General features: G+C 16.2%; 3 protein-coding genes across 3 annotated transcripts, besides 34 other annotated features; 2 read left to right on the top strand and 1 right to left on the bottom strand. All coding sequences in view use genetic code 6, as the record gives it.

Moving 5' to 3' along the window:
- Window positions 1-277: 277 nt before the first annotated feature.
- Window positions 278-314: a microsatellite.
- Window positions 315-487: 173 nt separating this feature from the next.
- Window positions 488-520: a microsatellite.
- An 83-nt stretch (window positions 521-603) lies between these two features.
- IMG5_095000 (WD repeat protein) lies at window positions 604-1,901 on the top strand (the record flags this gene model as incomplete). Its single annotated transcript, XM_004035573.1, has 4 exons — window positions 604-724; window positions 812-920; window positions 976-1,204; window positions 1,246-1,901. The coding sequence occupies exons 1-4, from the start codon at window positions 651-653 to the stop codon at window positions 1,899-1,901; spliced, it is 1,068 nt and encodes a 355-aa protein (XP_004035621.1). The 5' UTR covers window positions 604-650.
- Window positions 1,206-1,239: a microsatellite.
- Window positions 1,902-2,157: 256 nt separating the features above from the next.
- On the top strand, window positions 2,158-3,767 carry IMG5_094990 (hypothetical protein; the record flags this gene model as incomplete). The annotated part of the gene is made up of 6 exons (XM_004035572.1): window positions 2,158-2,246; window positions 2,299-2,467; window positions 2,514-2,887; window positions 2,930-3,093; window positions 3,149-3,376; window positions 3,622-3,767. 6 exons carry the CDS (start codon window positions 2,158-2,160, stop codon window positions 3,765-3,767), a joined length of 1,170 nt encoding a protein of 389 aa, XP_004035620.1.
- Window positions 3,380-3,468: a microsatellite.
- Window positions 3,386-3,503: a microsatellite.
- Window positions 3,417-3,455: a microsatellite.
- Window positions 3,418-3,460: a microsatellite.
- Window positions 3,524-3,570: a microsatellite.
- Window positions 3,768-3,783: 16 nt separating the features above from the next.
- Window positions 3,784-3,877: a microsatellite.
- Window positions 3,786-3,867: a microsatellite.
- Window positions 3,878-4,840: 963 nt separating the features above from the next.
- Window positions 4,841-4,893: a microsatellite.
- Window positions 4,848-4,924: a microsatellite.
- Window positions 4,925-4,983: 59 nt separating this feature from the next.
- Window positions 4,984-5,046: a microsatellite.
- Window positions 5,047-5,316: 270 nt separating this feature from the next.
- Window positions 5,317-5,367: a microsatellite.
- Window positions 5,322-5,362: a microsatellite.
- Window positions 5,368-5,405: 38 nt separating the features above from the next.
- Window positions 5,406-5,490: a microsatellite.
- Window positions 5,408-5,486: a microsatellite.
- Window positions 5,491-7,262: 1,772 nt separating the features above from the next.
- Window positions 7,263-7,310: a microsatellite.
- A 13-nt stretch (window positions 7,311-7,323) lies between these two features.
- Window positions 7,324-7,405: a microsatellite.
- Window positions 7,355-7,425: a microsatellite.
- Window positions 7,372-7,439: a microsatellite.
- Window positions 7,440-8,037: 598 nt separating this feature from the next.
- Window positions 8,038-8,076: a microsatellite.
- Window positions 8,071-8,152: a microsatellite.
- A 12-nt stretch (window positions 8,153-8,164) lies between these two features.
- Window positions 8,165-12,668, bottom strand: IMG5_094980 (zinc carboxypeptidase family protein, putative; the record flags this gene model as incomplete). Its single annotated transcript, XM_004035571.1, has 8 exons — window positions 8,165-8,169; window positions 8,367-8,385; window positions 9,242-9,480; window positions 9,609-9,647; window positions 10,083-11,861; window positions 11,982-12,114; window positions 12,179-12,496; window positions 12,654-12,668. 8 exons carry the CDS (start codon window positions 12,666-12,668, stop codon window positions 8,165-8,167), a joined length of 2,547 nt encoding a protein of 848 aa, XP_004035619.1.
- Window positions 8,442-8,514: a microsatellite.
- Window positions 8,773-8,816: a microsatellite.
- Window positions 9,496-9,556: a microsatellite.
- Window positions 9,554-9,599: a microsatellite.
- Window positions 10,364-10,484: a microsatellite.
- Window positions 10,447-10,505: a microsatellite.
- Window positions 10,469-10,514: a microsatellite.
- Window positions 11,880-11,970: a microsatellite.
- A 179-nt stretch (window positions 12,669-12,847) lies between the features above and the next one.
- Window positions 12,848-12,897: a microsatellite.
- A 225-nt stretch (window positions 12,898-13,122) lies between these two features.
- Window positions 13,123-13,190: a microsatellite.
- A 4-nt stretch (window positions 13,191-13,194) lies between these two features.
- Window positions 13,195-13,306: a microsatellite.
- Between the last annotated feature and the right edge of the window lie 305 nt (window positions 13,307-13,611).

The following is a 13,611-nucleotide window of genomic DNA, read 5'->3' as shown; positions in this document are numbered from 1 at the left end:
CTTTTTTATATATAAAGCTAAATAATTTTAATATATAATAATATTTAATTAAAATATAAGTTTAAATATTAGAATATAATAATAAATGTATACATTATTAAAAATTTATTAAATAAAGTCATAAATCTTTATTAATTATTAAAAAAATATTAAAAATTATATTATGTTTATTATATATTTTTATAATAAATATATTTTAAAATAATTATTAGTCAATTTTTAATTTTTAATGTTTTTTGTGTTAATAAAATTATTATAAAGGTAAGTAAAATTAATAATAAATAAAAATATGTTATAATATAAAAATATTTATATTTATATTATATATTAATTAAATTTTGTTTATTATATAATATTGTAATTTTTCTTTGTAATAATTAATATATTCAATATTATTCAATAAAATAATATATATTATAAGTTATATATTAATAATATATAATATGTAAATTAAAAGATTTTTTATATATTTATTTTAATATTAATTAAAATAATTATTTTTAAAAATAATTTTTTTTAAGATTATAATATATATATTTTAAAAAGTAATTATTCTTTTTTTTTTTTTTTTAAATTAATACATATAAAATTTTAAAAAAATTATTTAAAAAAAAAAACAAAAAAAGATTTATAGATTATTTTCAAAATAGATGGATACAACAAACGCCCCATAAATTATTGAACATTAAACATAATCTTTAACTTTTACACCTCATGATGTAAAGTAATAAAGCCAAAAAAACATATATAAATAAATATATGAAAGTAACTTAAAAAAAAATTAATTTTAATAATAATAATAAAAAAATAGATGGATTCCCTCATCTGCTAAATTTGTATTAAGTGGATAACTTCCAAAAGCAACAGGCACAATTTAAGTACATAAATTATCTAAAAACGAGACCAAATGCATTAGAGATGTAAAAAATACATAATAAAATTAAACATATATTAAATAATAAATAAATAAAATAGATACAACATCCCAAAGGAATAAAATGTAGTACATTTGGAGCATGCTTACCAGGAAAACAAGATTTAGCATTTGGTGATTTTAGCGGAGAATTAAACATCGTAGACTTAGAAACAGGAAAAATTTACTACAGTGTAAAAGCCCATTAAAGTTTAGTTAATTCAATTGACGGAATAGGAGGTTAAGATATTGGATATGGTGCCCCAGAAATAGCCACAGCAGGAAGAGATGGTAAATAATAAAATAAAAATAAAATAAAAAAAAATTATAAGGTTGTATAAGAGTTTGGGATCCAAGATAACGTACTCATGTATTATCTTTAGAGCCTATAGACAAGGAATCTCCTCCTGATGCTTGGTGTGTTTCATTTGGAAATAGTTATAATAATGATGAGAGGGTTTTAGCTGCTGGATATGATAATGGAGATTTGAAATTTTTCGATTTAAAAACCAATTAACTTTTATGGGATAGTAATTTGAAAAATGGTGTTGTAGGAGTAGAATTTGACCGAAAAGATATTATCATGAATAAAGTTGTGGCTACTACCCTTGAAGGTAAATTCCATGTACATGATATGAGAACTCTACATCCAGAAAGTGGGTATGCTTAATTATAAGATAAAGCTTTTGCAGCCACTATTTGGGGGGCTAGGCATTTACCTTAAAATAGAGATATTTTTGCACTAATGGGAGGAAATGGAGCTATTAATTTATATAAATATAATTATCCAAATGAAAGATAAGTTAAAGATTCAGAAGGAAGATTTAGAGGAATTATGGGTTCAGTGGATATTCTTAATTCGAGAGATATTTGTTAATAACCGGTTAATGGATTTGATTGGAATAAAGAAAAAGCTGGTCTTGCTGTACTTTGTGGTTTAGATTAAACTTGTAAAGTTATTATTTGTACAAAACTAAATCTTTATTGAATAGATATTTTTTTTTGTGTTTGTAAGTTTATTTTTTTATCTTTTAATTAATAATTAATTAAATTATAATTTTTATTGTTTTTTGTTTTTTTTTAATAATTTTTGATTAAATTATTATTTTTAGAAATATATATTTATTTATTTAAGAAAATAAAAAAAATTAATAAAAAGATATTAAAATACTTTATTTTTTTAAAAAAATATCTAAAATAAATATTAATAATAATATAAACTAATATTTATTAAAGCAAAATATATGGAAATAGAAAACCAAAAAGAAATAACTAACGAAGAACTTTAAATTTACGACAGACAACGTTTTATAGGAGTAGAAGTTTAAAGAAGGTTAAAATAAATCATTATGTTAATTAACTTTATTTATTTTTTTTAAAAAAAGACTATTAAATGCAAGAATATTTATTACTCCAATAAATGGAATAAATACTGAATTGGCGAAAAATTTAATTTTATGTGGAACAAATATATGTATTAGTGATAATTAAATAATAAATTAAGATGATGTTGAAACCAATTTTTTAATAAGTCCGAATGATATAGGAAAGAATGTAAAAAAAAATTAAATAAAATAAATTATTTTATATCAATAAAAAGAGAGGTTAAGTCATAAAATAAAAATTAAACGATATGAATCCTATGGTTTAAATTGATTTATACGATACTTTTAATGTTAGAAATTTTTATTAATAACATATTGATTAATAAAATAACTAATAATAATGTAAAAATTAAGCAGATCCTTTTTCTGCTCTTTTTTTTGATTAATTTAATATTATTATTTCCTCAACTTCTTCTTTTAAAGAAATGGTATTATTATTTATTATTGATAATAATGGAATATATTTTAATTTATAGGGATTGTATGATTAAATATCTAAAAAATTAAATAAACCTTATTATAATTTATTATGTTGTGGACTTTATGGATTTTTTTATGTTTCTTTAGGATCAAATTATGAATGTATTGTGTAAAAAAATAGATATATAATTATATATAAAATAAAAATTAGATAAAAACCTTCAGTATAAAAAATGTAATTTATTAATGGAAAATTAGTTAAAGAAGATGAATAATATTAATATTTTCATAAAATATAAATAAAATAGGAAACTATTTTTGAATCATTAAATACTTCTTTAAAAAATCCTAAACCAGTTTTAAATGCAATTAAAAGTAGAAAATTATATAATAATTAAAATTTTTTATATGAAAAAATAACAAAATTAAGTGATGTATTAATCTTAAATAAAAAATTTAATATATGATGCATATAATGAATCATATGAAAATTAAAAAGTTTTAGAATAAATAATTGAAACATAAAAGGAAATAATAAAAAATTAAAATGAAAGAAATTTTTTTGAAAAGTTTGCAAAATTTTATTCTATAGAACATTGCCCTGTTTATTCTGTTATTGGAAGTGTTTGTAGCTAAGAAATTATAAAAGTTATTTCAAGTAATAAAGATATAAATATATATATATAAGTAAAGATATAAAAATATAAAAATAAAAATTTAAAAATAAATATAAAAATAAATAAATATATATCTATATCCATATAATAATATAAATATAATTATATTTATTTTTAAATAAATATAATTTTATATATTATTATTATTTTTTTTTTATATATAATATATATTTTTAAAATTTTTTTTTTTTTATTTTTAATTATATATTGTTTTTAATTTATATAGAAGATAAAATTCCAGCTATTAATTGGTTTGTTTATGATAGTCAGGTAGGTTATGGAAAAATTGAAAATACTTAATAAAAAAAAGAAGGTATGATAAATTATATCGATTTGCCTGAATTGTCTAAAAGAATTAATAATGAATTATGAATTATATCATTACTATTATATTTTTTTTATTTTTATTTTTTATTTTTTTTATACTGTATTTTTTATATTTTTAATTTTATTTATATTTTTATATATTTTTTATTATTTTTCTTTAATATTTTGATAAATTAATTTTTTAAAAATTAATTGTAAGCTTTTTAAATGACTAATTTTTTTAAAAAAAAAAATCTAAATTTAATTATTATAAAATAAATATAATATAATATAATTATAAAAAATTTTTACAAATATTATTTATATGATTAAATTTTTAATTTTTAAATGTATAAATTATAACTTTTTTTTTATATTAAAAAAATGTAATATGACCATAAAAATATATAAAAAAATCATATTAATATCATAAAAATTTAAATAGCTTTTTATTTAAAATATATATATAAACATTGTTTTTATTATCAATTATAATGTATAAATTTTTATAAATAATTATATAAAAGCTTAACATTTTAAATCCTGATTTATTTATTTAGAAAAAAAAAAAAAAATCTAAATAACATCAAGAAAAAATATATAAAAATTAAAAAAATTTAATTAGCTAATTGATTTAAAAAAGAAAGAATATAAAACATTATTTTCTTAAATATAAATGTAAGAAAATTCTACATTTAATACTGATATATATGAAAAAGCAGTTATATCATTTAAAAATGATAAAAGAATTCTAATAAAATTCGGAAAAAAAAGCCGAATGCGAATAAGAAGATTTTATGTTCTTCAAAATGAGCATTTAATATATTATGAAAAACATAAATCACTAAAGCCTAGAGGAGTAGTGAATTTGTTCGAATGTAATTATAATATAGAAGCATCAAAATTAAAAGATTTTAATAAATGTATAAATATAACAACTAATTCCAAATTAAATTAAATATGGATTTATCCTTTAACAAATGAGGAAATTATTTTTTTGGAAAGGTATGTATATTATGTTAGTGAAGGGAAATTAAATAAAGAAATTGTTATTTAATAATTACTTAATTAGCCTATTTTTGTAAAACAAACTGCGTCACTTTCTTCTGTGATTTAAATTGAGATTAAAAAGAATGAAGAAAATTAAAATTAGAAATTATAAATTTAAAATGATAATTAGTAATTGTAAATTAAAGATGAAATTATATAATAATAAATTAAAAATGTAAATAAATCTTGTTTAAATGAATAATAATAATAATAATATGATATTTAATATTTTTAAAATAAATAAAGTATTATTTAATTAGAAGAATAAAATTAAGAAAATTTATTTAAATTAGAATAGATTTAAAAAGTAGAACAAAAAATAACTTAAAAGAAGTAAAAAATAATATAAAAAATGAAAATAATTAAACTGAAGAAATTATTTAAAATGAAGAGGAAAATAATTTAAAAGAAATTAATTGTATCAAGTAAGTAAATAAAGAAATAAATATATAATAATAAGTAGAATTAAATATTATTATTTATCAAAACTAAGACATAAATCTTATATAATAAAAAGAAACATTATAATTATACACAAAGCAAGAAGAAAATAAAGAATTTAAATATTAATAAGAAAATATAAAAGAAGATTAAGAAAACATATAAGAAGACAGATAAAAAATAATTGAATTATAATAAAATTAACAAATAAACATAAATAAAACTGAAGAATATATAAATGAAATAAACGAAGAATATATAAATAAAAACGAAGAAAATATAAATGAAAATAAAGAAACGAAATTCAATGAAAATGTTTAAACATTATCATTATAATCTATATAATCAAAAAGGTAAAGAAATTTCGAATCTTTAAATTAGTAAACGAAAATATTTAAAATGAAAAATGAGCAATATTTTTAATATTCTCAATCAAATAAAAACTGGGAAAATCTTTCATCCTAAAGTCCTGAAGAATTAAATACGAAAGTTTCTTAAATAAAATAAAATTCTTTTTTTGCTAAATGTTAAAAAATTAAATATGAAGATCCTTAAATATATACAATAATCGAAACATTAAATAAGAATATAAAAGAAGAGAAAATAATAAATAACTATTCTTTTGATAAAAAAACTTGTTTTGAGGAAGAAATTTTTTTAGACGATGAAATTCCAAAAGTAAATGACACAAAAAATACGAAAAACCCTTAAAAAATTCAATAAATTCAAAACAGTTTTTTCTCCGTACCAAATTCTTAATCTCGTTTATTTATTAATCCCGAAAAAATAAATTTTCAATATAATCTAAGGAAGAATTCTTTAATTTAGTTTCCTATTTTAAAGGAAAAGAAAGAATTTTATAATTAAAAAAACATAAAATAAATACTAATACCGAAAATAGAAGATACAATATAAGAAACTGAAATAAAGGAAATAAAATAAAAAGAAATTCTAGAAAAAGGCTATTTTTTCCTTTGGAATTTCTAGTTTGAAAATGCTGAGAAAATGTTCAATATACACAAAGAATCTGATATAAATTTCAAGTATGCGCTTTTAGAAATCGATTTATTAAAAATAATAGTATCTGGGAATAAAGATTTAATAATAAAAACTGAGAAAAATTTCCAAAATTTCATAGATTTATAAATTTAAATAAAAAAAAATAACCCAAAATAAGACTTAAATTTTTCTTTAATTAAAAGTGAATGTTATATCATGAAAGGGCTTTTAAATTCTTTTTTAAATAATAAATTTTAGGCTTTTTGTGCATTTAAAAATGCCTATTCAATTTTTTAAAAAATTTCTTAAAAATTAATAAAAAAATCTATAACTTGATATTTTTTCCAAAAGTAGGTTTTTGTTTGTTTCTTCACTTTTTGATATTGGGCTTTCAATGATCCCTAATGGCTTTTTAAAAATACTTAGTTTATTAGGAATTTAAACCAATAAAAATTAAGGATACTCAAATTTATAAGAATGTATTGAACTAAAATCAATTAGATCTTATTATTCAGCGCTTTTGATTGCTATAGAATTTGTTGAGTTAAACCCCAATTTGGAAAAAGCGGTTAAAATGATTAAAAAAATGATCAAATAATTGCCTTAATGTCCAATATTTTTTTGGCTAGCGTCATTATTGTCGTGGAGATACGCAAAACCGGATGATGCAGTATCTTTGATTAATAAAAGTATATGGAATTGTGGGGAAGAATTAGCTGAAAAGGCTTTTTATTTATAATTTGAAAAAGGTTGGTTCAATATTTCATTGCTTTAATGGAATGCGGCTTTAAAGATATTTTTATAAATAAGTTATTTAAGTATGGATTTAGAAAATTTTAAAGAAGAATATTTTTATAGTTTAAACGAGTAGGTTTCAAAAAAAATATGTACAAAATAATTCAAGAAATTTTTAGATGAATCAAATATAATTAAAAATTAATAAAAATAAAGCAAAATAATACTACCGCATAAATGTTGTATTTGTGTCTTGATCTCTTGCTGTTATTAAGCTTTAGGAGATGAAAATTAAATGAATTTATGGCTTTAAATGGCTAATTATATCTTAAAGGTAAAATATATTATAATAAAAAATATAAATATATAAATTAATATAAATATTAGTATTTATATTTAAATAATTTTAATATAAAAAAAAAAATCTTTATATATTAATAAATAAATATATATATATATATATATATATTTCTATATATATTTATATTTATATATATATTTCTGTATATATTTTTTCTTTAAAGAAATAACAAGAAGGAAAAACCTAATTAGATGAAGATATAACTAAATTGGCAAATAAATATTTATAAAGAAAATAGAAGTAATTTTTAAAATATGAGATTTTATATTTTTTGAAAGAAATTAATAAATTAAAGGATGATTCATTAAATAGTATAATTAAGGATATCAGTAATTTTTATTAAAAAGAAATATTTGAAACTTCAATTGAAGATTTAATATTTCTTTAAATTAAAAAAATTGATTTAGAAAATTTTGTTAGTAATTTATTTCTTAGAATAATTGTTGGATGTTTAAAACAAAATTTCGAAATTGTTTTTAAAATAGCTAATATTTTTGATAAATTATAAATTTTTTTATAGAATGAATGCTTTTATATACTTCATCATTCTTATCATTGGGTTGGAAGATGTTATTTTTAATTAAATTAATATGAAAAGGCTTAAATTTATTTAAAAAAATGCTTAAAATTTAAATATTGTGAGTTTTCATTAGAAAATAAAACTAATAAATTAATATAAGAAATAAAGGAAATATAAAATTGATATTATATTAATTTTTAATTTAAATTATATATAAATGTGTTTATTAATATATAAAAATATAAGTAATATAAAAATAAATGTATATATATTAATAAATTAATATATATAAATATATAATATATATAAATATATATATATATATATATATATATATATATATATTATTATTATCTATCAATCTAATTATTATATAACTTTTTATAATCTTCATATATATTTTATTTATTTATTTTATACAAAATTTATTATATTTATTGGTAATTATTTTTGTTAATATTATTTTAGTTTTATAAAAATTAATAGAAAAATTATTAATTCTATAATTGCATTTTTTTATTAATTTCTTAGTTTTAATTTTATACAAGATTATATTTACAATCGTTATCATCATTATTCTTTTAATAAAAAATTAATTGTTTTTATGTTACTTAATTAAAATTTTTAATGATTTTTATTATTATTATTATTATTATTATTATTATTATTATTATTATTATTATTATTATTATTATTATTATTATTATGTATACCATTTCCATATATTTTAAATATTTCTTTATTATAATTTTCTTATTTTTCTTTTTCATTTAGAAAACATTAATATTTTATATTATTTGTTATCATAAATTATTAATCATTTAAGTATTATTATGATTATTGAGTCGAATTACTTCCTTTTCTTGTTCCTTATTAAGATTTTGAATAATTTATTGTTTTACAAATAAAATATCTTTTTTATTCCGATGATTTTTGTGTTTAAATACATTAATTTTGGAAATTATTTTATATTTTATAAAATGTTTAATTATAAAATGTTGTTATTTTAATATTTTTATTAATTTTTTTTTCTTAAGATATTTTTTTTTCTATATTTTTAAATTAGTACTATTCAAATATTTATTTATTAGATGGTAAAAATGGATTTTTTACTTTTATTAATTCTATTAAAGGTTTAAAATATTTACTTGAAGTTTTATTTGTTTGAAATGATTTTTTATTTAATTTAAATTATTATTTTTATTTATAATCTTATTTACATTTCCTGAAAATATTATATTTGCTCATTTACTATTGCTACTATTATTACTATTCCATATCTTCAATATTTTTTTTATCTTATTCTTTTTGATTTTCAGGATTAAATTAACTTATTTTGTTCTTGTTTTAGTTGCTGCTTTATATTGAATTGTTTGTATAAAATGAGCTTTATTTAGATAATTAATGAGATATTTTATGTGTTAAATTTTCAACTTTTTTTCTTGTAATATTGCCGAATTCGTCGATTGTTAATTTTCCTTAAAGTAATAAATTCAATTCGTTTTGTGTAAGAACATCTAAAAATTCTTAATATTTATCAGATTTAAACTTTTGTTAAATTTATTAATATAAAAGTTATCTTTATTGTATATTTTCGTCAGTTAATTCTTCAATCATATTTTCTTATTTTAATTTGATTGATCTATTTTCATATAAAAGATCATCTTCAGGTTCTATTTTTATTTTAAATATAATATATATGTATATATATATATATATATATATATATATATATATATATATATATATTTTATTTTATTTTATTTTATTTTATTTTATTTTATTTTATTTTTATATTTACAAGAATCAGTGTCATATTCTAATTCTTTTTCTTCTAAAACTTAATTAATTTTTTATTATAATATTTCGTCTCCGAATTATTTTTATAGTTCTTTTTTTGAGAAATAATCTCTCCATAAAAAAGATCGCATACTAGGAAAATAGTTTTAAATTAAAGTTTTTTACGAAAGAATGTAGTCTGTAAAAACATTATCTTTTTTTTTCATTTTTTTTAGTTTTTTTTTATTTGATAACGAATTTCCAATTAAGACTTGCTTTCGCATATTTTTATCTTTTTTTTCACTCTATATTCGTTAAGATTCAATTGAGAAATTTTATATTTTTGTTAAATTTTTTTATTGATTTCATTATTTTCTATTTAACTATTTATTTTGGATATTGGTGAATTATTATCTAAAAAATTTTTATTTTCTTTAAAAATATTAGTTCTTTTTTAGATGGTGATTAAATTTGAGAAGTAGAATTTAATGATAACGAGTTTTTTCTTGAAAGCGATTTTTAAGAAGAAAAAAAAGAAGAATTTTTTTTAATTAAATTTTTTAAGTTTTTTTTTGTTTCTATATTTTATATTTCTTAGTTTAAAATTAAATCTTTTGTTTTATTATTTAATATTTCTTCTTACATAGAAGAATACATTAAACTAAATTTTAATAAATTAAAGCATATGTCTTATCCCATTTATATATATTATTTATCATCAAACTATATTATATTCTATTCGTTTTTATTTTTTTAGTATTAATTATTTTAATTTATAATATTTTCATTTTTATTATTATTTTAAATATCTATGTTTACATTTTCTATTTTTTAAATACAAATATTTTCATTATTATCATTTTTTTATATTATAATATTTTAGTTTTCTGTTTTTTAATTATTAATGTTTTCGTTTTCTTTATATTAAAAAAAAGTACTTTCATTTTCGTCTTCTTCTTCATCTTCTAGTGATTAATCATTATCATTATCATTATTTTCCTTTTTAGTATTATCAGATAATATTTAATTATTATTTTCATCATCAATTTATTTAAAAATTTAATCTTTTAATTCCATAAACTCATCATAATCAATGACTTCATTTTCCAATTAAGAAATAAGTTTATTTTTTTCTAATTTCTTTGCCTCATTTAATTAAAAATACTAATTTTTTTCAAACCCGAAAAACTAACATCGAAATTAAATGAAAATATTGCTTTTAATTTCTTCCAAAAATACACTCTAGCACACTCTTAATTTTTAACCGAAAATTTACATTAAAAATAGTTAAAATAAGGCATTGATTCATGCATTATTTTCATTAATACCCTATTACTTACCCATTAAAAATTCGAGTTTATTTCCTAATTTTCACATCCGAAAGCAAACGCATTTTTGTTACTAGCTGAACTATGTATATCTAGAAAAGCAAAAATTTCTTATTTTTTTATTTATCTAAAATATTCTTTAAGAAAATAAATTTCTGGTTATAAAGTTTCACTTGTATCTTCCCATTGCTTATTTAAGTCAAATCCGCTAATATTTGTCCTTGAATTTCCTACAAAAACGCCATCAGGGTTTATCATGGGGAAAATTTTGAATATAAATAAATCTTTTAATTTATTACTAATCTAATCTTCCATATTTAGTAAAAAATCGATTATTCCTTATATTATTAATGAAGAAGGACTTTCACTGGGATGTTAACGGCCTTAAAAAACTATTATTTTTCTTTTTTCATAGTCTAAACTCTCCTTCTTTTTCTTGGAAGAACTTATTTCAATTCCAAAAATTGATAATCCGAGTCTTGAACCACCTATTATTTCTTTTTTATAGAAAATACTTTCACTCTGTATTGTTAAAGATCGCGTTTTTAGGTTAAATTCTTCAGTTATATTTTACTATTTTCTTAAATATTATTCTTTATTTTCTAAAAAAGAAACTAAATCAGTAAATGTATAAGGCTTATGGTATGAAAATAAAACTCTTTCACCTTATTTTTAAAATTAAAAATCAAAATTTAAACTATAAAAATAATCAGTTTATTATTCGTTTTTCCTATGAAATTAAGACTTTTTATATTAAAGTTTTACATTACTTTTTTCCCAAATTAATTATTGGTTATCTTAATCATTTTAAACAATAGAACCAATATAAATAGGCATTCCAATTTAAAATAGATTCTTATTTTTTCTGGAATTTAAAATTTCGAAATTAACTATAGAATTTTATTCCCCCCAAAATTTTACACCAAAATAAAACCATTGTGTGAATCCTAAATACAATATAAAAGTATATATAAATTTAAATATATATATATATATATATATATATATATATATATATATATATATATATATATATATATATATATACATATATATTTATTTTATACCTAAACTATTAGTATCTGATTTTAATATTATTTTTGCTTTCTTTAAATTTTTATTTATTATTACACTATTCATATTTCCATTTTCAAAATCTGAGTAAAATTCTAATTCCTTACATATTTCATCTCCTGTTATCTAAAAATTTAATTTATAATTTGTTAAAAAAAAATATATTTTTTTACATTTTTTTTATTTTTACACACAAATTTTGTAAATTCCTTGATATTTATTATTTTTTTTAATGAAAAAAGTCTAAAAATCCATATCCTTACTCTCTATTTAACATATATAGAGCAAATTCTCTTTATTTAATTAAATATTTTATTTCAGTAAAGTTTCTATTCATTATATCATTATCTTGTTTTTCTTCATTAACTATATAAGAAAAATCATAATAAATTATTTAATAAGGTTCATATATCCGAACATTACCATAATATACCCATTTTAATAATTTCCCGCATATTTTACATCTAAAAAAATCATCTGGTTTACACTAATGATCTATAAAAATTCCCTTTTTTAAAAAAAAATTATATATCTGTAAATATATAAAAATACTTAATTAAATATTTAATTTAATTCTTTTTCACTCCATTTAGACCAAAATTAAAATTCATTTACTGAATTTAAAGTTTGATCTCGTTATAATTCCTTAAATTTCCATTAAATACCTTTTTCAAGAGCATATTTTCCTTTCTCAACTAAATCTAAAGGAGCACCTAATTAATCCCATAATTCTTAAAGGTCCATTTTATAATGAATATATATATATTTTTCTGTTTATTTTTAAAATTATAAAATAATTATTTAATTATTAATTAATAACGAGAATTTTTTATTTTATTTTCTATTTAAATATTTGAAATTTAATTTAATATAATTTTTTATATTTATATTTTTTATGTATATTTAATAAAAAAAGTCACTTATTTTTTTAATTAAATATTTTTTTTAAAAAAAAATTTTTAATTAAATAACTTCTTTTTTTTTTTAAAAAAAAAAAAATATTTTTATATTTATTATATATAAATAATAATTATATTATTAATTAAAAAAAATTCATTAATTTTATCTTAAATTATCAATTATTAATTTATTTGACATTTTAAAAAATTACATATATTATATAACATTAATAATATATTTTATATTTTAATATTTAAATAATATTTTTTTTTATTAAATATAAAAAATATTATATTTTAATAATTATTATTTTTATTTTTATTTTTATTTTTATTTTTATTTTTATTTTTATTTATATTTTTATTTATTTTAATTTTTATATTTATTTTTATTTTTAATTTTATTTTTATTTTTATTTATATCTTATAAAAAATAATAATAGTAAATTTATAAAAAATAAAAAGACTAAATGAATATTATAATTTGTTATTTTTCAATTTAATTTTATTTACCTCCAGATATTTATATAAAATAAAAATTAAAACAAGAATTATTTAATGTATATTAAAAAAATTTTTTTATCAATAAATTTGAAACAAAATTATTTTTATAGATATAATTAAAATATAAAAATAATATGAAAAAAAAAGATACAAATTGATTATTTTTAAAAGAAAATACAAAATTTTATTAATTTTTCTTTAAAAAAAAAAAAAAAATATT

Source organism: Ichthyophthirius multifiliis, assembly GCF_000220395.1.
Source record: "Ichthyophthirius multifiliis unplaced genomic scaffold scaff_1120509250771, whole genome shotgun sequence".
NCBI lineage: Eukaryota > Ciliophora > Oligohymenophorea > Hymenostomatida > Ichthyophthirius > Ichthyophthirius multifiliis.
Note: the sequence above shows the minus strand (reverse complement) of the source record. Positions and strands in the feature narration are given on the sequence as shown.